At 41.2% G+C, this 27,352-nt stretch overlaps 2 protein-coding genes across 6 annotated transcripts in view; one reads left to right on the top strand and one right to left on the bottom strand.

Moving 5' to 3' along the window:
- adarb2 (adenosine deaminase RNA specific B2 (inactive)) overlaps positions 1–5,911 on the top strand; it is a 201,072-nt gene extending 195,161 nt beyond the window's left edge. For 3 of the 4 annotated variants that reach the window (XM_044104749.1, XM_044104753.1, XM_044104752.1), the window contains exon 10: positions 1,006–5,911. In XM_044104749.1, the coding sequence (XP_043960684.1) occupies positions 1,006–1,185 (180 nt within the window). In that variant the 3' untranslated portion in view covers positions 1,186–5,911. The remainder of the gene's footprint in view (positions 1–1,005) is intronic. The other variant, XM_044104750.1, reaches the window with a different exon arrangement.
- wdr37 (WD repeat domain 37) lies at positions 5,217–27,324 on the bottom strand. Of its 2 annotated transcripts, XM_044104762.1 has the most exons (15): positions 27,071–27,318; positions 25,808–26,070; positions 22,534–22,630; positions 22,345–22,440; positions 21,502–21,566; positions 21,129–21,212; positions 17,289–17,427; positions 17,120–17,191; positions 16,932–16,976; positions 16,710–16,786; positions 15,564–15,798; positions 14,768–14,909; positions 8,820–8,954; positions 8,085–8,199; positions 5,217–7,950 (listed from the first exon to the last, which is right to left on the bottom strand). In XM_044104762.1, exons 2-15 carry the CDS (start codon positions 25,928–25,930, stop codon positions 7,819–7,821), a joined length of 1,557 nt encoding a protein of 518 aa, XP_043960697.1. In that variant the 5' UTR covers positions 25,931–26,070; positions 27,071–27,318; the 3' UTR covers positions 5,217–7,818. The 2 variants fall into 2 exon arrangements, with proteins under 2 accessions (XP_043960697.1, XP_043960698.1); XM_044104763.1 differs by lacking the exon at positions 21,129–21,212 and having other exon boundaries at positions 27,071–27,324.
- Between the last annotated feature and the right edge of the window lie 28 nt (positions 27,325–27,352).

Raw genomic sequence — 27,352 nt, 5'->3', positions numbered from 1 at the left:
TCATCATTGAAGTTTAGGTTAAGATCTGAAAGGTGTGGCATACTTTTGTATTCCCTTTAGTCAATGCTTTCTACAACCACCTTTCCATACAATCAATTAGACCTGGGTCTGGACTTTGACTGGGCCATTGCAACACACACATATCTGTGTGTGTGTGTGTATATATATTAATTCCAAGCTAATCAGAGTTGTTGTTCTGCTGAAAGCCTAACGACCCCAACCAATCAACCAATCACCATATAGACAGATTGGGAGCTCTGGGCTCAATAACCAGTAGTCTCAGTTTGTAGGACAGTAGCAGCTCTTCCCACAGACTGGACTCACTGGGTGGATATTCTGACCCGATTCTCCTTGGGACTGAGCTGCAGAGTGTGGAGCTGTTTAGGAATGTCCCGGTTCCACATTTACTCCTTACTTTTCAGATTTTTCTCAAGCTTTAAAGCGGCACTTTTTATATTTTCTTACATATTTGTTAAAACTGTCATTATGACAGTATGAGACGATCTGTGAAAAAAAATCGGCCTCCTCCTTTAACATATGTAGAAATGTAACGCTCCCTATGAAAAACAACAAATCAGAGCCAGGAAGAGGTTCTTAGTGCTGTCAATCAGGCTTGTGTACATGCTGCTCAATGTTCTAATGGCAGAGAATTTACTGTTCCAGGAAAACCAGTAATTCACAGGTTTGATGTAGGTATCATCATCATCTTGGGGTAAGATGACACTTCATGACATAAAAACCCTCATCAGCTTGTTGTGAGTTGATTTTGAATCGTAATAATGGAACACTGATCAACATGTTTGATGTGTAATGACGAGTATTGATGGCACTTGACAAAATGGAATGTGTGTTATTGGTTTTAACAACTACATGATGTGTTTATGATGTTTGAACTGCTATGTTGCAAATAAACTTGATTGTTTGGTCGGTGGTCATGCTAACCAACTGAACATGCTACCTTGCAGAACACTTTAGGTAACTTTACGCTTACGTCTTCTCTTTCAGCTGGGGGTCCACGTCTCCAGCTCAGCAAAGGACTGTCAGCCCATGTATGGCGAGGCCAAGATGGCGGCGCGTCCTTACCAGATCGCGAAGCAGCAGTGGTTCAAGTCTCTGCAGGAGACGGGCCTGGGTACCTGGGTGAAGAAGCCACCGGAGCAGGAGCAGTTCCTGCTGTCCATCTGAGCAACGCTGGGTGTGTGTGTGTGTGTGTGTGAGTGTATGACCTTTATTATTTTAGGGTAAGATGACGCCTCCCACAGCTTCATCCCAGGAACTGCACCCTCCAAACCCAAGATTACAAACCCCTGTACGTGACCGCAGTTTTCATTCTGTTTCGTGTCGCCCTTTCATCCCGTCACTGAAGCCACCAGCAGAAGGGCATGGAAGAAAACTAGAGTTGAAAAGCTGGAGTTTTTTTTATTATTATTATTCCTTTGAACACAAACACACAAGTTTAAGCAAACACCCATCTAAATACCCACCCCACCCCTCCCCCACCCTCCATTCCTGTCCACGGCTGTCAAGGAAAAAGGGGGTTGGGGTAACCTTGAGCAGAATGAAAGGCAGCCACTATCTTGTCATCAGCTATTTCCGGGCCCTGAGGCTCCCGCTGAGGAGCGAAGCCACAGGGGAGAGAGAGAACGAGACAGGCTGAGAAAGGGGAAGGGAGGGGGAAAAAAAAAAAATAGGGTCCACGTTCAATTACCGGCCCTGTCAGGGTGACGGGTGATGGAGACGAAGGGAGGGAGTGAGGAAAGAGAAGGACAGGGTGGTTCACCTTCTCCTCTTTTATTACTACCTCCATCCTCCTTCTCTTAATTCACCTTTTTAACTCTCCTGTGCCTTCTTCCTCCCTCCGGGGGGAGCTAAACATGACACAGCGACAGGTTAATGCACCCCTAGAGGAGACCTGGTGTATAAATGACATCATTACTTCCCGACTAAGCACAAGAACGGAGGAGGAGAGTTTCTTCTTTGTATTTTATCACCAGCTGGTTTTTCCTTGGTCTTAACAAAAGCTCAGTAGCAACATTCATTCACTCACTTTTTCTTCCCCTCAGTCTGATGACTTAGTGAAGTTCCCATCACCGTCAGGTCTGAGGTCTAACACCCGATAGGTCACCATCCACCCCGTGTAAATTAGCACCTTAATGCATTTCGTCTTTGCATATTTTGTCTGTGTGTCACTGTGATGTCTTTCTATTCATTATGATCATGACTGTACTGTTCTGTCGGCGTTCCCTATAAATGATTGAGCCGGAGCACTCAGACCGCCGGCAGCAGCGAGAACCGAGCAGTGAGACTGACATCTAGTGGTTTCTCTGAGTACTGCACCCTGTTCAGACCTGGTGGTTTTACTGGGACTGTGTGGGAGTTGAGATGACAAACAGACCGATTTGCACCAAAAACTACCTTTATGTTGGGAAATGTTCACCGGTTCGACTCACGTTTCATTATATCTACCTACATTCATTGAGATTCAACAGAGACCTATTCTTGATCAACAGTAACTATTGTAGCAATGAAATTGGGATTTAGTAATATATATTTTTATAAAATTTATAGTGAGACTTGAATTTAATCTGTTTGGGCCTGGACTGAACGTGGCGTGATCAGATTAAGTCGAACTAAGTGGAACCTGCATGAACTTCAAATTCAAACAATACTTTATTGATCCCAAAGGGAAATTAAATACACATAAAGTATTGTGATGATGTTGCAAAATTACAAATAATGCATCTTATGTGCAGATGTGCATATCACTACTTATTTCATTTAGATTTATTTTTTTATTTTATTTTTTTACATTTTTTTTCATAATGTACCAATCAAACAATTTTCAGGTGGATGGGTGTTGTGTAAGATGCCCCAACACAAAATTATGAAGCCAGAAGCAAAACAATGTTACATCTAACATTTTTACAGATAAAAATTTTAAAGACATGCCACACATTTGATTACATCCAGTTTTTATTCTGAAGCCCCTAAAGTAAATCAAATAGTATGACCTTTCTGAAAGAACAGCAAAGTGGAAGCAGGGGGTAATCGTCATTAGCTTGTACTGCTAACAGTAGCGTTAGCATGAACCACAGGAGTTAGCAATCACTTTGGTTTGTGACTTGAACTGACACTGGTTTGAGTGAGTTAATGTGTGCTGTCATTCTGTCTGTGTAATGCTTAATATATTTGTTACTTTCATATTTGACTTTTTTTTTTTTTAAGAGTTGAACAGAATCTCCACTTCATCTCCATTGAAAGCTAGAAGTTTGCAAACCTTCCTGTGATTTAAAAGTAGCTGAATCTTTCTCCAGCTGGTTCTGTTTTTCCAGGTTCAATGTAGGCAAATTTCAGCTAAGAGCAAAAAGAAGGGGATAAATATCTCCAGCCGCTATTTTATATTAATTCAGACACAAACAAAACTCTACTGTGGAATAGATTTTATGTAAGTACCGTCTGTTTGTCAGATCAATATTAACGTATAGGTACAAATCTTGTTTTTCCAGCAAATGTCACATTCATTACTATCATGCTCCCTAATGTTAGCAAACAGAGTTTCACAGATTTATTTTTGAGATAAAACATATAACGTTTGTCTGAAAACTGAGTGTAAATATGTAAAAACAAATGTACAAATGATGATGAAGATGAAGGAATCTAAAAATGTCCAACTATGTAAATTGAGGTATAAGAGGAATTGCTGCTAAGGTCTGTAAATTGCACTTCAGTAACATAAAAAGTGAATGTTTGTACTGTATATGTGAATAAAACCACTAAATCTTGTAATTTTACTTTTGCCTGGCTGGTTTATTTTTTTATAGTGTCCTTCTCCAGTATTGCTGTATTTCTACTTTGTCATGATCACCTGCCAGTGCGATAATGTGCCGACCCCAGAGAGCAGCCGGCCATTATTAAAGAGGCCTCCCACTGCTGCGTCTCCCCGGGGAAATCCACGGGAAAATGGTTATCTCAGTTAGGCTCATGGCAGGTGGCGCACAGACCAGCGGGCAAATTAGCCTGGAGGATGAAAGAGGAGACCGGTGGAGGTAGCTACACCTCGTCCCGACCTTCCCCCCTACAGCCACTGTTAGCTCTCCCCGCCACAATAAACTATTGTTGACCATTTGAACCAGCTCTAACCTAATGGTTGGTGGCGGAGAGGCTTTATTGTGTCGCTATGTCGTTAGTTCGTATTACTAACAGTAGTTAGCATGGTGCCACTCGGTGCTTTTTTTTGAAAGCGGATAAAATGGTAAATGGCTTATTTTAAGCTCTAACAGTGCTACTTGTAACTATAACTCAGACATTTTTTTTTAAATTTCCAGATTGGGGAACCGTGGAAATGAACCAACTGATAGTGGTGCACTAATGATAATGATGAAGACTGATTGTATTGAGTGTTTTATTGTGTTCTAATGTCAAAAGTAATGTCAGCTGATGGCCTGAAAGTGAGTTCTGGACTCTGACCATTAAAAAACAGCAATGAAGGCTGGAAAATAAAATACGATGTGTTGCAATGGCTCAGTCCAAATCCAGGCCTTAAACTAATTCACGAGCTGCGATGGCGCCTCTGCGACCCTGAACATCCCTTAGATGTAGGTACAAGTAGTTCCCTGTTTTGATGTTTTAAGAGAAACCTTAACCCGAAGGACGGTTACGCTTAATGAGAAAAATCCTTATGAACAGACATCAGTAGTTCCAGGTTTGCAGATGAATAAAAACATATTTTTCTGAGAGATACCAGCGTCATTGAAGTGAATCAAAAAGTGTGGGATGAATAAGATGAGAGAAACGCGGCGGTAGCAAGAGGAAATCAGATCTTTTTTTATTGGAAAGTGTCAGGGAGAACACAGCCGTCACAATAAAGTATGCAAAGATGATCGCATAATGAAGTTAGGCGAATATAAATTCACTACAGTGAGCCAAAAGCTGATCGACTTTAGAAATGTAGATTTTACTCCCGCAGTCTGGCTGTAATTTAATGTATCAATCTGAAAATCTGATTTCCTCCAGGTTGGTTATTCAGAAGCGCTGCGTTTTTCTGAACTCGCCGTTCCGCTCGCGCAGTAATGGGACGCCGACAGCACCGGGCACGAGTCCCCACCGCTACCCCAACGAAAGACACGGACAAAGCAAAAAAACCCGTCTGAAGCACAATTACTTATTAAACACGTGGAGGAGCCACAGACGGATTAAAGTCATACGCCGGTCCTCAATGCAGTAGTAAGGCATTTTAATTCAGGTCCAACATTTCAGGTTCATGCTACTTTACAATGTGATCCTGGTTCTTATTGTTGGAGGAAACAGCAGTGGTGTGTGCGTTCTGAACACACGGGATCTACACCGGTCACATATACAGGCAGTTTTATGGAGTTTTACAGCACTGGAATAAGTTAAACATCTGAAGGAGATAATCATTTAAAAAAACTAAAATTAAAAAAAACAGCATGACCAGTTCAGGACATTGCACATGTAACATACAGCATGTTTCTGGAATTGAGTGGAGCACAGCACCCTGACGACAAAAGCCAAATGTCTTTTAAAGACACAGTCACCTGGTTTAAAACAAACATCACCACTCTGTGAATGAGTAACATCAAGGAGCTGAGTATTGCTTCTGTTTCTTTTTTGTTTGTTTGCTTGTTTTAAAGACAGACAGGTGCAACACAGTACAGAGCTGAAAACCACTGAAGCACGCGCACACTAACAACATCGGTTCACTTTGGGCTCACGACTTTGGGCAACACAAGTTCTGAGGTGGCAAAAAGAGGAGCGAGTCCAGTTCAGGTCAGAGGTTTACATACGGCCATCGTGACGTTATTCTCTCGGCGTGAATGTTTTTATTTTGGTGCTTTTCAGCTGTTGAGGATTCAACATCCGACTTCAGTGAGGGTTTTTTTTTTTTTTTTTTTTTTTTTTAACAAGAGTGCAGAAGTTTGAATTTGAAGTATTGTTAGGGAGCAAAATATTTGGTTAATGGTCACAAGAAAGCTGCGCCTGAACTACACGTCTTTGTAGCAATCGACCCTCTGGCATAATCAGATATTGTTTTATTATGACGGATTATTTTAGCTCGTTTGGTTTCCTAGCATCAGCCTGGCTGTTAAAGCAGCAGTATGTAAGTTTACAGAAAATATGTTGGGTTTGGTAATAGTCTGTTAAGAGTATTGCAACAGTATAATACGAGACAGATAATCTTAATAAATAAATAAAATGCTGGGGGGAAACAATTCCGAAAAGCTCTTATAGCCATCTGCAAATTGAACCGCACCTGGTCAAAAACAACCAGCGCTGTCAATCACCCCCATCTATTTGCTGCTCAGTAAGAAATAATTTACTGTTCCTGGAAAACTATCTGTTATCATAGCAGCAATGCTATCTAGCTTTAGCATTTATGACAAGCTATGTTGGGGGGGGACTTGCTGTAGTTTAGCAGAGAGCAATAGGGAAGGACATAAGCAGCGCATACATGAGCTTGACTGACAGCGCTAACTCTCCTCCTGGCTCTGATTGGTTGTTGTGGTGGCTGCAGTTGGCTGTAGAAACAGTGGGAGGAGGCGGATTATCTGGCTCGTGTTATACTCTCACAACGTAGCAAAAATTTAAACAAATACATAAAAAATTTATTTTTTTTTTTAATAAATAGGTATATACTGCAGCTTTAAGCACAGATTGGGATCGTTGCCTTGGTGAAAACCCAGTTGCGTCCATGTTTCGAGCAAGCCACTGTTCAACTAATGTGAAGTCCTCAAGCCAAATACGTTTCAACTCAACCTGCGACTCATATGAGAGCATCTGTGGCTCCTTTCATCGTCAATGGTCACCGATATCAAACACCGACATCCCTCTGGACGGTGGCGCTGGCGCCTCGTTGGGTCTTCAACATTCTGACTGATTTCCTTCCACATGATGGTGAAGATTTGGCTCAACTCGGATACAACCGAGTGTTCAGACCAGACGATAACTGGATAGAGCTGATTGGTGTACAAACAAGTCAAACCTCTGTCCCCGACCTGCTTCAATGCAGAGTTTGTGCCGGGTAACTATCCATCTGCCCATGTGGCGTAGACGACATTAAAAAGTCTCTGTAAATTCAAGCTAGCACCCCCAAATGCTGTTTTTGAAAAACCCTTCATCCTGCTCTACTGCATGATGACCGTACGTAAACTTATGTGGGCTCCTGGCGCAGCAACACGATGGGTTTTCTAATGACTCTGGAGGATTTGTGGTTAAATGCCGTCGTTTCCCCATCATTGCTTCGCTCTTCAACACCTCTTTGTCCTGCCAGAATAAACTTCCGTCTATATATTAAAAAATAAAAAATAGAAATCTCCTACGTAAACATAGAACAAGGCAAGTAACAGAAAGTGAGATCTGGAAACACGAAGGCTAATCATGAACTGAAGAGAGGAGGCGGGGGTCCGGATCTCCGTCTGCTGAGCTCTCCGTTTTAAGACGCGGCAGACCTACGTCGCGATATGTTTGGTTCTGTGACAGGAAACGCTCTGGAAGGGTAAAGACATCTCAAAGCTCTGCCATATTTTACAAAATGCACCTCCCAGAAGGCGTCAAAGACACTGAATCAGGCCACATCACCTTATATACATACTCTACAGATTGTTCTCCGACTGCTTTTGAAGCAACGTCTGCAAACCGAGATCGTCTAGCATGCAGGAGAAGCTATTTGGCAAAAAAAAAAAAAAAAGGCAGCCGCCTGCACACACACAAAAAAACGAAAATGTACTTCCACACAGAAATGGCACAAATCACAGTCCATGCTAAATAAAAAAAAATAAAAATGGGCGGGGTCTGGATGGGTCACTTCTCCTGCAGCAGGGCGGGGATGTTGATGTTCCAGCCGATGGCCTGCCGGTCGAAGCCGCAGGTGAACAAGTTGCACGCCTGGTTCTCCTCGTTCCACGCCGTGCAGCACACCATCCGCCTGTGACCCTGCACACACACACACACACACAGATATTTTTAAAGGTTTTTGTTTAAAAAAAACCCCCCAAAAAAACAAAGAAGAAGAAGCAGCAGATGTGATGCAGTAATCATTTCTGGTCCCTCTGTCGTCCTCTCCCTACCATCCGGTTGCTCCGTGGAAGCCGGGCCAGCCTCACGCCGCTCATGTCGAACAGGCGGACTTGTCGATTGTCGTGCGGCAGGGCGACGATCCTCTGGTTGGCCGAGACGCTTATCCTGAAGCGTCACACAACATTGCACTGTAAAGCAGATCTCTTTGGCGGGAAAAAAAAAGATCTGAAAGATTTATTTATTTTTAAACTAAGAGTTTAAAAGTTATTCCAAGGGTCAGAAATTCCCATCCGAGCCGACAAAATAAAAACGAGCGAGAAACAATAGGGGCAAAATAAAGAGATGAAAAGTTGGAAAACGGATTACATTTCATAACGTTCTCAGTTTTTAGTCTCGATTTGAAGGAACTCGGTGTTTCAGCAGTTTTCTTAGATTTAGTTTCAGATTGGAGGAGCGTCACAAACTCGATGCCTACAGCAGATTGAAACGGATCTAATAAAAAAAACAACTTTGAACAGAAAATGAAATTTAACTTCCTATTTCTTTCAACGAGATCTGCACTTCTGAAAACTGGAAGATATTTTCACTTTTTTTTAAAATTATCTATCCCTACATCCACAAAAAAAAATAAACACTATAGCACATGTAAATATTAATATCAAACTTCATGCTACAGAGACATAATGCATTAATAATCTGTCACTCTCCCCAAAGAGACACAGTGACCTGGTCCTGGATTACACGCTGCAGCACGGCGATTTTTAAAATCAACGCCTTTCACCCACCTGTTGACAGCCGAGTCGGTGCGGATGGTTGCTATGGGCGACCGCATGTTCTTCAGGTCCCACACCTTCACGGTGCGGTCGTCGCTTCCCGAGACGACGTTGTCCCCCACCGTGAAGACGGCGGACGTCACAGTGCTGCAGAAGCAGGACAGAGCGGGACGGTCAAGACAGGAAGACGACCGGGCAGAGAGAGAAAAAAAACAAATAAAAAAAAAAAAACAAGCCACTTATGAAGCAGTTTCTGCAAAACGCGGAGAAAACCTCGCTCTAGACCTCAGGTCTTGAAGAAAGGGTGGATCTCTCGCTTGTCAGAATGCGACGGTCGTAAAAAAAATAATAATTCACAAAACGTGTTTGGGATGTAATGAAGGTATTTTATTGTAATATAATCAAATCAAGTCACATCTGCCATATTGGGACCTGTTTTCTTCTCTTTCCTGCTTTTTTAACCACAGGTAAACAGGAGGTGATGGATCGTTGATTACAAGTTTCTTTAAATCCTGTTCTACTTGGAGGGTGAGGGGGGGTGGAATAAAGCAAAAAATAAATTAAAAATACACCATGAATACCTCTATTTTACAGGATATGTTGTGGTGAAAGGCAGAGTACTCCCCTTTTCCTTATTATTTAAAAGTATATGTATATATAGCAAAACTTTTATTCATTACCAGCAACACAATCTGTGCTTCTAATATCACAGCCTCAATATTTTCTTCTTCTTGATATGATGAGCATGAAACCACTGAACCCATTTCTATAAAGAACTGAATGCAAATAAGCTTCAGAACTCGAGTACCGGATCCATTATTTGTCAAGACTGAGTTCACTTAATCCCTTATTCATTCTAAAAGGGAAAATTCGATGTTGTCGTAACTCATGTCGTCCAATTATCCTCAAAGAGCCGCGGCGCGCGGTGATGCTGCGGGTGTGAAGGATCTCCGCTCAGTCCCGTTACACACAACTGTCCGAACTGAGAGCGCAGAAAGCAGAGGGAACGTTTGTCCAAAACGCGCCACGCGAACCCGAAAACTCAGAAACAAAAAGTCTAAAACATAAAGAAGAAATCAGACCTACAACCACTTACTCATTCTTATACGCTCGTGATTTTGTTCACTAATAGAAACAGTCAGTTTTTCCCCCCCTTTTGTTCCTGTAAATTCATGGAGTGAAACTTACAACAAAAAAAAGAAAAGAAAAGAAAAAGAGGAGAATAATTATAGCAAATAGTGTTCCATCACACCTCTCCTTCTTTTCAGCTTCACCATCTAGTCTGTCCCGCTTAAATGAACCACCCCCTTAATTCAAATTGACATGGCATTACGGGCTAATTAGGCACCCAAACCTGGCCCCATTAAAGGCGGGGGCTCAAGGAAATTGCTGCGCCGATGCAGGCACCTCCTGACGTTTGAAGGGTACGGCCCAGCTGGGAATACAAGCGGCGTGGAGGGGATGATGGGAGGTGAGCACGCAGCGTAATCAGACAGGGTAATTGATTATAAGGTTGATTAAGGTTAAAGGGTTTCTCGCGACGACGGTGAGGAAGGAAAAAGGGGGGGAAGAAGGAGTTCGGTGGTACTTAATGCTGGGCTGGTCTCTGGCAGCCAAGGTCAAGAGACTGAAAGACCCGAGAAAAAAAAATAAAAAATACAAATGTGAAAGTGTCTCACTGACATTAGTGGAGAAAAAGTGAGATTTAAAAAAAAAAAAAAAAAAAAACTAAAAAAAAACTATTGTATATACCCAAAATTCATGCAATCATGGCATGAAAGAATTTCTAAACTGAATCAAAGCCGAGTGCGTTTTACTGCCTGGAGTCCATTACGATTTTTATTTGAGTAAATTGCGGCGTCTAATTACCTAATTGCAGGAAATGTATTTTAATCAAAACCTATACGCTGAGTGAAGAGCAACCCACAGCATGATGCTGCCATCACCATGTTTCAAAGTAAATGTAATTTACTCAGGTTACTGTTTTTTTTTTGTTTGTTTTTTTATTTGTCCTAGATGGCTTTTTGCATATAGACATGCAAAACGTTACTTCTCTAATAGATTATTTTAGCCTGGTCAGTTTGGGTTGTTTGACAACTCACTGACCAAATTTAATCAAAAATTATATATTTTTTCCTTATGGAAACTTAAAAGTTTTTGAATAGTTGACAATCACCAATTCTCTAGAAACAAGAGTTTTTAATTCCACAGGATGAACAGAGCAATTTTATCTACTTGATGTTGAATCATAAGGATCTTAAACTGTTGGTATTTAAAGATAAAAAGCTAAAGATGTAAATGAAACCAGTCAGATGGAGACTAAGTGCTTTTGCAGCTTTGTGTTAATTCTCCAGCGCTGCAGCAAAAGCTGACGGTCCCTGAAGTGCTGGAGTATTCCTCAGGAGAGACGAGATATCAGATCTGCATCTAACACACACACGCGCGCGCACGCACACACACGCGCGCACACACACACACACTCTCTGTGGAGCGCAATCATAATGTCTGAGGAAGCCGTCGACGAGAGGGGAGACAAACCCGACATGGCATCCCGTTTGTAGAGCAAGTGCGCTGTCGTTTCTCGTTTGCTCTCGGCCGTTTTGTTAGCTCGCGCGCCGTTGTCATTACACTGCAATTATGGCGGGGCGGTGGGACGGAGGGTGGATGCTGCACTTTTAGCCGCCGCGCTCCGCTGTCAGCCAGGGTTAGGCGTAATTGCCGGTGAAGGCGGTGGAAACGAGAGGATTTCACCCCCCCCTCTCTCCCTCTTCCCTCCTCCGGCTCTCAGAACTGCGCTGCCGCTATTAAACCGTTCTCATTTATCTCTGCGACTGCAGCTTTTCAAAGGAATGATGGCGTGTTTATGTCAGTCATGTTGCAACATTATGCCATACGGAAGATCCCGGGAAACGAGAGAGAGAGAGAGAGAGAGAGACAGAGAGTGTGAGAGCAGCGGCTGTAGCTCGCAGCTAACAAGTAGCGACAAACTGGATCAGGAAGTGACCTGTTAGGACCCAAAGGATGGATCCAACCTGTGCCCAATCTAAAATATCAACTTTATTTAAGAATTTCTACCTGATTGGTGAACATAAACAGAAATTCATCAGCATCTTTAATGGAAGATGCTAAATCTGCTGCATTTTACACATTTTATTACAGCACATTTCAGACTATTTAAATAAAAAAAATAAAGGAACACCATTGAAGTTTTCATGCTTTCACTGAGGTTTCGAATTCAAGATGAACCATCTGGTCCTCATCCAAACTTAAAGTGGAGATATTATAAGCTGCTGCTTCTTTCCTGAGCTACTTCATGTATTTCTGGTTTAAATATAAGGAGGATTAAAAAGACTACAAGCCAGGATGATTATGGCTTCCAGATCATTAAACTCCACAATGTCTCAAAATTCAAATGTTAAATCTATTATTCAGATGAGTAATGACGTTTTCTGCTGATTTTTTTATTTAACCATTTATGCCTTTTTTAAACACAGTATTAGAAATGCATTAAAAGACGCAAGCAAATAATTAAATTCCATTTTAAATAGGAAAAACTAAAATTTCATTGTCTAAAATGCAGCAATAGCATTCCTTTATCATTTATAGATTTCTTGATTAATATTTCCATTAACCATTAATAATCAGAGATGTAAAGGTCACCTATAATAGGGGATTTAGCTTTTTTTTTTTTTTTTACTAGAGAATTTGAACCAGGTGAAGCTAAAACTATGTGATGTGGGGAGTTCTGGCTGGACATTTTTACAGACAAAAAATTTTTATGTTTAAACGCAAAATATTTTAATGTGATATTTTACATTTTTTGTACAGTTTTGGATTAATTACTGCTCTGAATATGTTGTCGAGTTGACGACAAATATATTACTGAATTAGTTGATGATCGTGTCAGTGACTGATTAATCATGATTAATGCGATTTATCATTTCAGCCCCAACTCTGTTTTATTTTTTTTGTCCAGAATCGGTGACCAAAAAAAAGAAAAAAAAAGGAACTTTTTCACAATAAAAAACATTACATTACATTTCTCCTCTCTTGTTACTGGCATCTTTTTCAAATGACTACACATAATAAGCTCATTAACAGACCTATCGCAATAAATCAATTGATATCACGATAACTTAAAATGAATTGTCTAATTTCCATTTGAATGATTTATTCTCTTTCTACCAAAAACCGGATGACAAAAGTCTTCAGTTTCTGTCTCATCTAAGTCTCAACTAGCCTTTTTTTTTTTTTTGAAGGACAATTTTGTTTACAGAGACTAAATAATTCACTTTAATTGTCGTTTCTGTCGTTCTGTTTAGTTTATTTTGGGGGCATTTAAAATGTCTTCCAGTTCCACTCTTGAATGTTTGTTATAATTTACAGTTTATTGATTTTAAAGAATATGTTCAAGCATAATTATGCTATTAGCATTATATTACTTGAAAATGGTGTCAAAACGACAACACTACTGTTTATTGCAATAACGCCTGGGAGAATTTATCATCCAGCAAAATTTGTTATGACAGGCCTACTCATTAAGCCTACAGGTCAGCTTGCAGTATTCAGACGGACAATTCCTACAATTAGCAGCAGTAAAATGAAGCCTCAACCTGCTCCAAGTTAGCAGTTGAATAATACAGTAGAGTTAATTCAAGCATATGATTATTTAATAAGCAGCAGATGAATTATTTTTGTCGTTTATAAAACAAAAATCTGTGTCGTATTTACAGGTTTCGGTGCTTTGAACACATCAGGAAGGGCGAGAGGCAAAAGAGGCCTCATGGGAAGGACATAAGGACGCAGGAGAGGAGGCGGGGATGTTAACTGTGAAACACTGGAGTCTAATCTCATTACTGCAATTGTCTATGGGAGGGAATTAGTCTGGGATCTGCTGGAATTATTCATGTTGGGATTGTACGTAATGAGCTCGACGTAATCCCTCGCCTGCAATCAAAGGCTGCCAGAGAGCAGCAGCCAGCGGACGCGTGTAGGCATGCGCATAAACACGCACACACACGCAAACACTACCCACCTCCCCTTACGGCTTTTAAAGAGCAGCGCGGCTGAAAGCCACAGATGAGCCTGACAGCCGTCGCTTTGAAACGGGCGGCTGCAATTGAGTGTTAACAGCGAGCGAAGAGCCAAATTACACAGAGTGGGGGGATTAACGCTGAAATGGACAGATAAATGAACAGGAGAGCGGGGGAGAAGGAGAGGTAGCGATAGGAAACAGAGACGCAAACTGTCGGCGTGAAGAGAAGTGCTCAGTAATGAATGAAAGGCAAGTGGAGGATTTGGCTTAGAGCAATAAGGTCTGCAGATTAATGCTAAAGGAAAGAGGAAGAAGGGAACTGGAGGGGAATCGGAGAGCTGGAGGAGGAGACAGCACCACCTAGTGGACACTTGGCAGCAAATTGGCAGTAATGAATGTTAAAAGTTTGAAAGTTTGGCAACACTTTATATGAAGGAGTGTTCAAAACTGAATCACATAATACTGTCATAAACTTAATATAGCACCTGTTATGAACATGAAGGACTCTTCATGAATGGTTATGGCTGTTGCCATGAAGTGTCACTTGGTAAATAATGACACTTTGAATGCAAAGTTGGCACTTTTAATGGATTTTTATGCAAATTTTAGCACAACTTTACAGTCATGTCATTATTTACCAAATGAGACTTCATGAAGACTAATACATGTTCATAACGGGTGTTGTGTCATGTTTATGACCGTGTCATGTCAGTCTAGTGCACACCCCTTCAAATAAAGTGTGACCGAAAGTTTGGGCAGCAGGCGAATGGATGTGTGGAGGAAATGGGAGGACAGACTCTCAAACCCTGACGTCACAATAAAATATCCCCCACCCAAAAAAAAAAAAAGAAAAAAGAAAATACAATCTGTGAGAGAGAGGGGAAAAAGAGAAAAGAAAAAACAAAAAAAAAAGATGTGGACTCACTCTGTGTGTCCCTGGAAGACGTTAACAGAGTGGATGGACGGGTCCCTGAAATCCCACAGTCTAAAGGTGGTGTCCCTGGATGAGGTGACCACCAGGCGCTGGGTGGGGTGGGTGCAGCAGTGGGTCAGCTCCTGGTCATGGCCTGCACAAACAACAAAGTGATTTCCGACAACAGTCTAGCTTTTCTGTCGTTTCTGTGAGCACACACACACACACACACACACAGGTACTCGCACCCCCATAAACCGCTCAGCTTTTGGCAACATTGCAAACACACACTTCAAAATCTTTTATCAGAATGTGGATGATTATAGATCAACAAATGGTTTTTTTACATTTTCAGAATCTGAAATCCGTTTCTCTCATTTGTTTTCAGCCCTGTTCACTAATCTTTCCATCATTTCTAACCCACTTGCTCGTTTCTGCTAAGAGAACACAGCAAAAACACAAAATCTTACCCAGTATTTTTGGTCCAGTTTCCAGTGCAAATCTTACAAACATAATACTGTCATAAACTTAACATAACACCTGTTATGGACATGTTTTCTCTTATTTACACGTTAAATAAGAGAAAACTAACTTACAAGTAACAGAAATGTTTCAAATTTAGGTTAAAAGTTCAAATGTGGACTTTTTCACATCCTTGAACAAAAGCTAAAGAGGCCACAAACAGAACATTTTGTCCTCCGTCCAACTGAATCTTCCACTCAGGACTGAGTGTCCCGTACAGAATTAATCCACTAAAACATTTCCCCCCCCTGCTGTACAGTCACCCTCACCACCAGACAGTTCATACCGGTCAGAGTGTGAACCAGTTCGGACGTCTCCACCTCGTACAGGTTGGCGGCGCGGTCCCACGAAGCCGTCACCACCTGTCGGCCCCCCACCAGCCAGTCGGCCGCGATCACCACCCCCTGGTGGCTCTTCAGGGTTGCTGTGGCAACTCGGACCGTGGGGACCTCAGTGGGACCGTCTCCGTCCACCTCGCCCTCTTCTCTGTCGGATGAATCCTGGTCGTCGTCGCATGGAGCCTGCAGAAGGACAAGAAAGGAGATGTGTGTGCGTGTGTGTGTGTGTGTGTATACACACATACAGTGAACAGACTAAACCTCCCTGGTTTCCAGTCAAAAAACTATTTCTGGGTTAAAAGACAGAAAAATTAGAGATTTTTTTTTCGCAGATTTTTAAATTATTATTTTACATTAATCAAAAACTGCTATTAATGTTGGTGTATTCCTCCGTTTGTTTATTACACTTTTTAAAAATACTGGCAGGTTTATTCAAAACATTCGACTTCACTGGAGACGCCTGTGGATATATTGTATGGCTACATCTCAAATACATGACAAAAAAAAAATAAAATAGAGGAATCAAAAGAAATCAGTGAATACATCTGAAAGCAGAATTGTGAACAATTTCCAGATATCTCAAGGTGCCATTTTCATCTGTTCTAGCAATTAAAAGCAAGAATAAACACAATTATTCACCTTCATTTTTGGAGACATATTCAGTGCCGTGATGAAACCAGAGTATTTGAATTTTGAACTTACTCGTGATGGGCACAAAAATAGCTACCTAGCAAGAATAAATTAGCAGATACTTAGCAGTAGCAACGTGATGAAGTCTGAACGCGATGGCAACTGCCGCCTACGGCAAAATCCCATGAGGAAAACAAACAACAGAAAAAGCTGATGTCACCTGTACATCAGACATTTTAAAGCCTTGATTTTAGAGACATGAATTTAAGACCTTAAGGATGCAGTTAAACGCAATTCTACTAAGCTAGTTATTATCAAACAGAAATAAAAAGACTGTGCGTTTTTCCTCTAAGTTTTAGGTGAATATCTGGTTCCAAATGTACGCCAGAAACAAGAAGCTCTCAGCTCGGGCCCTTGAAATCTTTTTTCGCTTGTAGCAAAAATCTCAGTCCAAAGCTACTTACGCCGACATCTGGCGGCGGCTGCGGCGCCGGGAGCTGCACCATGTAGCGCCAGATGTGAGCCGTCTGGTCTCCGGAGGCTGAGCGAAAACACAAAGGAAAGCTCGTCAACACAGATTCCCACCCACATACTCCTGGAGACGGCAGGAAACATCAAAACCTGTTGACACAGGTTCTATTTAAATTTTTTTATTAAAAAAATCCTTTATGAATTCAGATCCATACCTGTGAGTGCCATCTGCTCGGTGGGGTGGAATTTGATGGAGTTGACTGCAACAGAGATGAAAAATCATCAAAGTCTCAGATCTTCTTCCAAAAGTGACAGAAAGATTATTTCTTATGCATATAGAAGGACGATAAAAAAAAACAAAAACGATTATTTATTTTTTTTTTATATATATATATAAACATACCTGATCCTGCATGGCCTGCATACCTCAGCAGACATTTCCCCGTCTCTATGCTCCACAGCAGAGCTGAGTGATCTGTCAGGACAGAGGACAGGGCAATCGGATCATTTCAACTTCACGGGGATTTAAGCCGTTCTGGCTCGACCGGGTTCCTTTTAGTTGAGCCGTGTACCGGCAGAGGCGGTGCCGAGCACCACGGGCTGAGTCCGGGTGACGCTGAGGTCCCAGATGCCGTCCCGGTGGCCGACGTATTCCTTGAGCAGCTGGCACAGGGCCCGGGAGCCGGCGGTGGCTTTGAAGCTGGAGACGATCTGCAGAGGAGAGGAAGAGACGAGGGACTGATGAACAGAAGAAAACGAGCAGGAGAACGGAGTTTAGAATCTGCATACATTGTAACCATTTACAGCACCTTGAAAAAGTATTTATAGACCTTAAATCTATTGAAAGGTTAGGGGAGTAGAAATAGTCTTGGTTATTTATCAATGTTATTTTTGAATTTTCTTTTTTTTTTTTTTCCTCCCCCCCTTTCAGAGTCATTCATTGCTTCCTGCTGGTCTAACACAATAAAAACCCCAATTAAAGACAAAACAGAAGCTAAAAGGGGTGTAAATACTTCTGAGAGTTACTGTATGGTTACACATATAGTGCATGCACCATTAAAAAATAAAAACACAAACAAGCATGTGTAAATGGATTAGTTGAGGTGCATATTAATACTCTACAGAAACAGTTGATTTAACAAATAGGTGTTTATATGCTGAATATGTTTTGATTGCATTGTGTTGCTTTTGACCAAGCAGAACAACAGATAAGATGGCGTTTGGTATGTAGGGCAGAGTTGGTCACCGTCTGTGGTTAAAGGTTAGCTCTGCAGCTTTTTCCACTGCAGCAGGTTAACTTTAGATCAGAGCCTGGTGAAAAGCCTAAAATCAGCTCTGCTGCACCCTCACAGGGGGTGACGGATATAAACACATTTTGATAACTTCTGCTTCCCGTGGCGTTTCTAACGAGATCAGATCTGCACGCGCGAGCTAGAGTTCTTGTAATAAGGATGCCACGTTCAAACATCAGAACCCCGCTAACCTATTCTACTCTAAAGTCTTAAACAGAGGGAGCGGAGTGTGCGCGCCTGACTTTTCTGATCTCAAATATTAACGTCGGCTCTGCTTGCACGTCAGGAGCTCCAAATAAGATGGGCACACGTCTAAAAATATCGCCTGCTCTGGTTACGCGTCGGCTTTTGCTGCTGCAGGGCCCCCCCACGCAGAAACAATCTCAAGAGGAAGGTTTGGCTTCTATTTTCACAGAGCCGCAACAGCTGAGGCACATGACAAGATCAGCAGGCTTCGATCCCTGGCAGCTGGCCCACACCAGAACCAATTTTTAAAAAAAATTAAAAAAGAAGCAGCAGCAGCAGCAGCAGCAGCAGCATGGGTCATTCTAGTTAAAAGTGACCAAACAGACCAACAAACCCAGAGTTAGTGAGTATTATTAGTTTTAACCCAGTTCAGTTTATTGTTACATTAGATTCAACATTCTGATGCATTAGCTGTGGAATAGATAGCAGACGTGTCTAACAGGAGGTTAATCTATGCTGTCCTCCCTTGATCCCTTGTTCTCTTTGTTTTCAGTCTTTTAACTGGATTCATTTTCTCCATTTAGCTCAGGATTTGGTTGCACTCGGATTAATATATTTAAGTTGGGGGAAAAAAAATAGAATAAAAAAATACCATTTTGCACAGCTGAGTACAAAATAACAGAATGAGAGACACACGGAGTAGTTCTTCCCTGGTCCAATCACCAGTACCTACAGAACCCTCGACTCTCATTAGCAGCCCGGGTGTAGATGTGAATAAAGTATTGCAATAAAATAAATCAAATATTTTAGCTTATGTGGCCTATCAGGATAACCAAATCATCATAAGCATTAGAGGCTGCCTCTATGGTCAAAAAAAATTTTTTTTTAATGAAAAAAAAGTGAGGTAGAACATCTGTAATGATGTAGACCTGAAACCTTGTTGAAGTCCTTGCCTCCAAGAAACATACACAAAAAACAAACAACAACAACAAAAAAAGAAAACCCCAAGGAGATTATCCTTCCTCTAGAAAGATCTTAAAAAAAAAAAAAAAAAAAAAAAAAAAAAAACACACACACAACTTTACCAGGGGTGCTAAAAATTGTGGCAGGCGCTAGCTAGAACATTTTGGAGAAGGTGAAAGTTCACTCAGCACCACCTTCAGTGCCCTAACATGTTACCTTATTGGTTAAATCTGAAATAAAATAAGACAAAGGTAAAATTGTGGCGGTTCTTTACCAAACTTATCCCAAGAACAAGGAAAGGCCAAGTCATTCCTGCTCAGCGACCTTTGAATTCTCTACAGAAACAACTTCAAGTGAAGATGAAACAAATGCAACTTCAACATTTAACACATAGAAAAAGCAAGTATGTCATTTCAAGATTTATACCTGAATTAATAAAAGGTTTCAGACTTAAGAAAACACAAATAAATCATTTAAAGAGTCAACAGTCTTCACCAGGCACCTTCTGACTTAAATGTTTTTTGTGGGGCTGTTGCTATAGGAGATGAACAGTAAACTCAGCATCAGGACATTACATAACAGCGCTTGTGCCGTTACTGTACAATGAGGCTTTAAGGGGTTAAAATACGAGGTTTCACTTCCAAATCTTGCTTCTTTAGTCTTGACGATTGGCTGAGAGTATCAGGGTCATACGAGTTTGCTTGCTGTGAATAGTTGAGGTCATTGTCACTTACGTAATGTTGGCTAGAGACAGCCGCTTTCACGCTTCTCTCAAACGACATGCCTCGTGTTTGACATGCAGGCAAACCTTTGCTTGGCTTTTAGTTAGACATTTATCTGCTGCTTTGTTAAAAAAAAAGTGAAATTGTGGATATCAGCGGCTGAAATCAACCGCATACTCATTTGTGTTTGAGTTTTCGATATGTCGGGGGTGAACCAATCTCTCTTTGGGAATGCTCCCAACTTAGGATCAGAACTGAGGAAATCTTTTGGATGAGAGGTGAACCTCTTTCAGAAGTTCAGCTGCATGCAACGTAAGCACAAAGGATTGGCATCTCCAGAGTTGATTCAGGGAACTTATGTCAACGTCTGTGCTGTGAAATTCCTCCATAATTTTAACCATAGCATGAGAAATATACAACATCCAGAAGAACTCGTTGACTTCATGAGAAATAAAGCAGTGTCCTCCTTGACCAATCAAGTCAAGGATTGGTCAAAATGTCTAAAAAAGTGTTACGGCTCAACTAAGTCTGGAGGAGACATATTTGTTGTTAAGCAACCAATAAATTTCCAAAAATTCTGAAAAAATCTGGGAGAAAAAAAAAAAAAAAATCAACCCCCACTTTTTTTTTTTTTATTAAAAAGAAAGAGATCATTTTAAGAGGTTATGCTAGCAGCTGTGCTAAATGGTAAAAACTGTAGGCATTTATTTAATGCAACCAATCCTGATAATTGGACTAATGTGAAGAAAAACAGCAAAAAATCAAAAGCTTTTACCAAAATGTGCTGCTAACTTTAAGGAAATTTTGAAGCACAATTATAAGTGAAGCTCTTTTGTAATGCCTTACCCTGTTCAGGAGCCGGCCCAAGGCATACGCAAGGTTCAAACTGTGACCAAAGGTTGTTCATTTGGAAACATACTACTGAAGAGAATTAAACTGGGTGTTTTTTGTAGATTTTTTCTTAAAAATAGACTAATTAGTTAAATTCAACTCTCAAATTAATTTGGGCCAGCTCTTTGTTTAGTCATGACTTTTGGAATAACAGAAAGGTTTGAAACATTTAGGCTCTAGCGTACAAATAAACACACGTCTTCGTCACCATTTAGCGGCTGCAGCCGCCCACCGAGTCGTTTCCTGAGAAGGGCGCAGAGTGGAAAAGAGACGAGGAGTCAAGGTGAGACTGCAGTTAAGATGCGACTCAGCCAGCAGCCAACTGCTCAGCGCTCAAACAGAGCATTCAGGAAGTTACCCATGAATCTCCGCCCCACAACTCCCAGGTGGGCACGCTGAAGTTGCGAGCTCCGCCTATTTTGTCCTGGAAAGCGTACAAGCGCTAACCTCGGCAAAAAGATTCAACATTAAAATGTCACTTTGTGGACGTTAATATGGGTGGGGGGAGGGATATATAAAAATAAAAAAAACAGCATGCATTCATTGGAAGGGATAGACTCTCTCGGTTCACAGTCCAGGATTACGTTACGACTTTCTGAGGACGTGGAACAAGCTTTTCCACTCCTTCTGTCCGCCTCATCAGAGACGCTGAATCCTAGCCGCTCAAATATTTACACATGAGAGCTCTGTCGTGCTCTGCGGAGCAGCCCAACATAGCTGGTGCCAGGTACCTTGCTGGTGGAGGCTTTGTAGGTTGTCTTCAGCTTCTGTGACAGCTGACTGGTGCTGTGGCTGGCTGTGTGACACAGACACAGAAAACCCATGAATAAAAACGCTTCAGTGAGTGACGAGCGCTCTGCTTGGTTTCACTGCTGCAGAGGCAAGACTCACAATAACAGAAAAGACACACAAAAAGCTTTGGTGTGGCGCTCGTCAGGCGTCACAACTCACTGCAATACGTTTTGGGCCCAGAGATCTACATCACTAAACTACAAAACAGTAAGTGCATTTAGTCATATTGTCAAATTTAGCAATATTTACTGATGCTCTTGTTGAACAAATAGTGGACAAAATAGTGAAAATAGCATTTCTAATTATTCTGTGTGGGGTTTTCTTTTATTTAACATCGTTAACCGAAATTAACAGAGACAAGGATAAATCAAACTTCTCATAAGAAATGTTTCATTATAAATGGCCACACCTAGACTGATCTGGTGTCTGCTTTGTAAACCTCTTCAAATAGATAAATACTTTATTCTTATTCCAGTAATGCTAATGTGAAGCAGAACATTTCATGCCAATAATCCTAAATTATTTTCTCTCTTTTTTTTTCTCTAGATCAACTTAAATGTAGATTGTGTGTAGCTTAAGGCTGTCACACCCTTTTATACAATACCTCAACAGGTGGTTTGTGCTTTTATCTTGGTCTATGACAATAAAACTAAAACTTTATGTGCTCCAGTAGAGCCTCCCTTTTGTTTGAATGAGCTGTGCTGCAAAAAAAACAAAAAAGTACTTGATTCAATTGGCTTGTGAGGATGTATTTTCAAAGACAACTTGAACAAATGTCGCACCTTTGGCTTTGAGGGCTCCCTTGGTGGGGTCTCCCCCCTCGATGGCCTGTCCATCTCCAGCCAGACGCTCGTTGAGAGAGTCGATTTCCCGGCGCACTGCGACATGGGCACAGCATTAATGATTGAACGGAGATCGCTGGGTAGTCAATCAGTAACCGAGGCCTGACGGAAGAAGGGAGGTAAACTCACACTCAAGGTTTTCAATGTACAGATTCTCAAACTCCCGTTCGATCTGTCCAAACAGGTCAAGGAGGTTGCTCCGCAAAGCGAGGGGCAGCTTGGAGTCCTGGACACATGGCACACAGATCAAGAGTTAACCAAGATCTTTAATACATTTAAAGCCTGTACACCTTTTGTCATGTTGCTGCCACAAATGCCAACGTAGTTTTGTTGGGATTTTATTTTGCGTTTTCATGGGGAAAATCAAAAACTGTATTTAACATGTCCTTTCCTAATAGTGAAACATGGTGGCGTCAGAATCGTGATGGATGCTTTTCTTTAGCAGCAAAACTGTTCAGAGTTCATTCAAAGACGAATTAAGATAAACCAGGGATTTCTGCAAGTTTCACAAGGTAAATGAAAGACAGACGTTTTTTTCAAGATGTTATAAATTATTTTTAAAAATGAATGAGCTGTGTTAACTTGGAAATATGAAAGCTAGGACTGTGCAGAATGACTGAAAAACATCATGATATATACGCATTTCATATCTGTCGGTATTTGTAATTGATTAGTTTGTTATACCGTCAACCTAATGACGTCACCTTCCCTTTTTTATCCAGTTTCCTCTTGAGCTGCTCATTTTCCCCTTTAACTCCATCCCAATCTTTTTTGTTTTTAAGCGGTAATTATGCGCCAAAACACGAAACACCTCCCACATCCTAAGGCCCAGGACACAATGTACACATTTTATAGAGGACAGGTCAAACCACGCTCACCGTCTGCAGACGGTTGAGATTTCACAGTGGAGCGGCGACTACATTTCCTGACACAAAATGCCTTAATTTTCCACAAACCGAATGAATACCAGCAAGTTTCATGAGCTGGTCCCGGAACCTTCACAACACAATTGTTCAGAGCTGACCTTCGTGCAGACTTGTCCAGCGGACGTCCACGTTGAGTCTGCATTATGTCCGAGAATACGCCCGAGCATGTTGGGGGCAACATGAAACGGCTGTTGCACATTTTACACTGAAAGGTTGTTGCTAGGTAACCAAAGAATCAGTAAGTTCAACCTCTCTTTGCTAGCGTTTCCTCTGCCTACATCCCCCAGAATGCCGTGCGGTTCTGGATCCGAGTCTAGTGAAATTATCAAAATTACATCAAAGGTGTATCATGATAGACATCTTATTGTTTTATTGTCCAGGCCTTTAAACTATGCATCACTTAAGAATAAATGTGCTAAGTTGAAGTTTCCTTAATTATTTGTCCAAACAAGTTTTAGCAGAAACTTCATTATTGTTAATTAAAGAAATTAAAAGGATGGAGAAAATAATAACCAAACAAGAAGACAAATTTAAGATGGAACTAAATGTAATCAATCATAGAAAATCTGCATGTATCCAGGACTTTTTAAGGCCTGTAATTTAAGCTTTTGTTTTTAATTTTGTTCAAGACAAACCCAGAAAAACACCTGTTGGGTGTAAAAATCTGAAATGAGGTGGAGGGTCAATTTTCTGCAGAATAATGAACAACCTGTAAGTCAAAACATACAGCTAGAGCTGTAGTGGATTTGTTTAGTTAAAAGCACATTTATGTATTGAACAAAATGCATTAGAAGAATCAGTGGGAAAGCTCAGCACAGTAGCTCCAACCTGACATTTGGTAAAACTTGGTGCAGACAATTCCTAAAAGTATTCCAACTAGGATTTTGACTCCAGAGTTGAATAGAAGTGTACACAACACTTTTCATCCAAGTATTTATTTTTCTCACAGTTTGCAGTTACGCACCATTTCACATCCATCACATAAAATCCCGACGGAATGCATTGACGTTTGCTGTCGTGACCTGACAAAATGCGAGAAACTTCAAGGGTTATAAATACTTATAAAAAGCCCCAGTAACACTTGTAGAAAAAGCAGTACAAAAGATAAGCGACACACCACTACCACAGAGGGAAAAAGTGAATGAGTCATGAAATAATAATAAAAAAAATTTTTTTGAAAACTTCCCACCGAGCCTGAAGCAGATGTCTCCTGACAAACACAACCAGTGTGATTACTTTCAATACCAACGGCTGCAACAACAACAACTGCCTTACCTCCATGTCAACCTGCGGCCAGTGCCCAGTTAAATCCAGGTCACCAGACTCCACCACGGCTCCCCTGAAAACGCAAAATGCTACGAGAGCACACAGGGCTGCATCTTAAGTTTTTAAATCAACCGATTCAAAATGTTTGCCTACCAAAGGCCAGAGTTAGTCATGGTGACGTTAACACCACATGTCACCATGCTCTGGGTGGGTGGAAGACCTATGAGGGAATAACAGGCGGTTCTTATAAGCTGCTTAATTTTAGTCTCTTAAACCTGTAGCCTGCGACACACTTTGGTCAATAATGCCAGCATTAAAAAAAAAAAAAAAAAAGGAGAATAAAACCCGCTCTGTGTTGTGTTTGGGCTCATAAAAGCCGCCTGGGCATGTGCAACGTAAACACAGGGCGGCAAAGAAAGGACTGTTGAAAAGACTAATCAGAGCGGCCCGTATTAAAACTTGATGAGGCGACACGGCGGTGGCAAGCTGAGCTCCGGTTTTAGTGGCTCAAGCCTTACATTTAAGGGAGAAAGTGAGAGCTAAGGCGCACTTTCCATTGATACCAATTTCACCTGTTGGAATAAATGATGAGTCTGAAACGTGTAAGGCTGTCTCACACTGCAGCCGCCTCCTACAAGTTAACAATTGCTGCGTCCTTAATCAAACAGAGTCGTTTTTATTGCCCGAGAGGCAAAAAAAAAAGGGGGTAAAAAAAAAAAGTTACCAGAACAAGCTTTAAGGAAGTAACTCCTAAGGCAAAAACTATCTGTCCTTAATTTGTGGAAAAGCTAAATCAACTGTAGACTTAATTCAAATAACCTGGTTTGACTCCAGAGAGTTAATCACCAACTTTATGGCAGTGGAGAAACGTTACAGTTGATCCCTTTAAATCAGTAACTAAAGGCGTCACCGCCTAGGATGATAAACGTTCTGTAACGCCTGGCGTTAAGTTAGTACATGTTAAACATTTTCCTTTTCTGAAAAGAACAAACTAAACTCTGATAGTAGAAAGTTAGTTGTCAATGTTGCCTTACCACTAAACCTTAAAAATGCTGTTAAACAGGTTGGTGCTGCAGGGTCACGGCTGATAAAAAGCCACATAGCGTAGCAATCACTTTCATCTTAACAAAAAAAAAAAAAGGAAAAACCTCACATTTCAAAATGATAAAACCTAATAAATGTAGGACCCTCCCCTCCCACTCGCCACTGACCTGTCCCTCCAGCATGTCTGTGCTATTGGTGCGCCGGATGGACAAACTGTGTGCTTTGCGCTTCTGCTTGGGGTGACGTGCGGCCGAAGCCGAGCCGCTGCTGCTTCCGCCCTCCACAGGCATCTCTCCTATCCCGTGTGAGGCCCTGACCCCGCCCCTCCAACCTTACCTGCTTACAAACTACCTGAAGAGCAGGTAAACAAAGGCCAGGCTCGCCGGTTGGCAGGTGGGTAGGCTGGATTTTGTCACTTGTCACCACCTACCTGTAGATTTAAAACAAAACAAAAAAACTGGGATAAAAATTGTCATTTACAACTCAGGAGTAGGCCTGCCATAGCAAACAATAAATCAACTAATAGCATCATAAATTAAAATGAGCTCAATAATTTTTATTTGCCTGATTCTGCCCTCCACAGGCATCTCTCCTAACCCGAGAGGCTGACAACAGAGTTGGACCAGAAATCACAGTACCAGGTTTAAAGAACGCAACCATAAGATGCGTGTGTAACAGTTATACACAGCTGTTGACATGTCAACACAGCCGCAAATCTACAACATACTGGCCAAGAAAACCAAAATAATCCAGGTGCTGAAACGGCCTGCGACGTGAATTAACCAAAAGCAAGTAGCTATAAAGGAAGAGAGTTAAAGAGAACTACTTCCCCATTTTGACTTTGTTTAATAAAAAGACCTAAGCTTTTTATTGTGCGTCCTGAAACATGACACAAATCCCCAGAGGACCAAATAGGTTGTATATCTATTTTTATGTAATAATTTCGCAGCCACGTCCAGACATTAAACATTATGGGATAACACCATGCTACGAAAAAAGAGAGAGATATAACTATGATTTAAAATAACTGTCGTTGAGTAGCCGGATGAAGGTCCTAATAATGTCGCAAAATATGATGGATCACAGAATTTAGTGTCACACCGGTAAAATCCTAAAGTACCTGTTAAAAGACAACCTGACCTTTGCTAAAACATTGTACTTCTGCTTATATTTAGAATTCACATGACGTTCAGCTAAACAGTGGAGGTCATTATCGAGATACTGTCGTTTTACTTCAACAACCCGACCGAGGACAGCAAAGCAAATACAAGCCAATCACGGAAAATAGAAGTATGGCGCGCGATAACATGTATTATTTTAGACCATTTTCCCAAAGCTATACAGGTTACGTTCACGTGTAACATGCATCTAGTAGTTTAATACTTGAACTCCAATATTTGTATATCTGTAGAGGCTATATTGTCACTCACCAATTCTACCGTGTTCCTGATTTCAAAACCATCTTCCAACAGCCTTGAGCTGTACAAGCTAGCTTAAATAGCCGCTGCCACATATCACCTTCATGGCTGCTGGGAAAGCTGAGTGAACTTTATAATGAGCGTCTGTTAATTTAAAATGCCCACCAGGTTATACTAGTTTAACACTAAACATTAAAGGGACGTCATTTATTTTAAATAGACTATATTAATTACAAAATTTGACACATCGCATATTAAAAAGTACTTCCGCACCACGTGGTCTGTGTTTGCAGC

The sequence above is a fragment of the Gambusia affinis genome, linkage group LG21 (genome assembly GCF_019740435.1).
Source record: "Gambusia affinis linkage group LG21, SWU_Gaff_1.0, whole genome shotgun sequence".
NCBI lineage: Eukaryota > Metazoa > Chordata > Actinopteri > Cyprinodontiformes > Poeciliidae > Gambusia > Gambusia affinis.
This window is presented reverse-complemented; position numbering and strand designations above follow the sequence as displayed.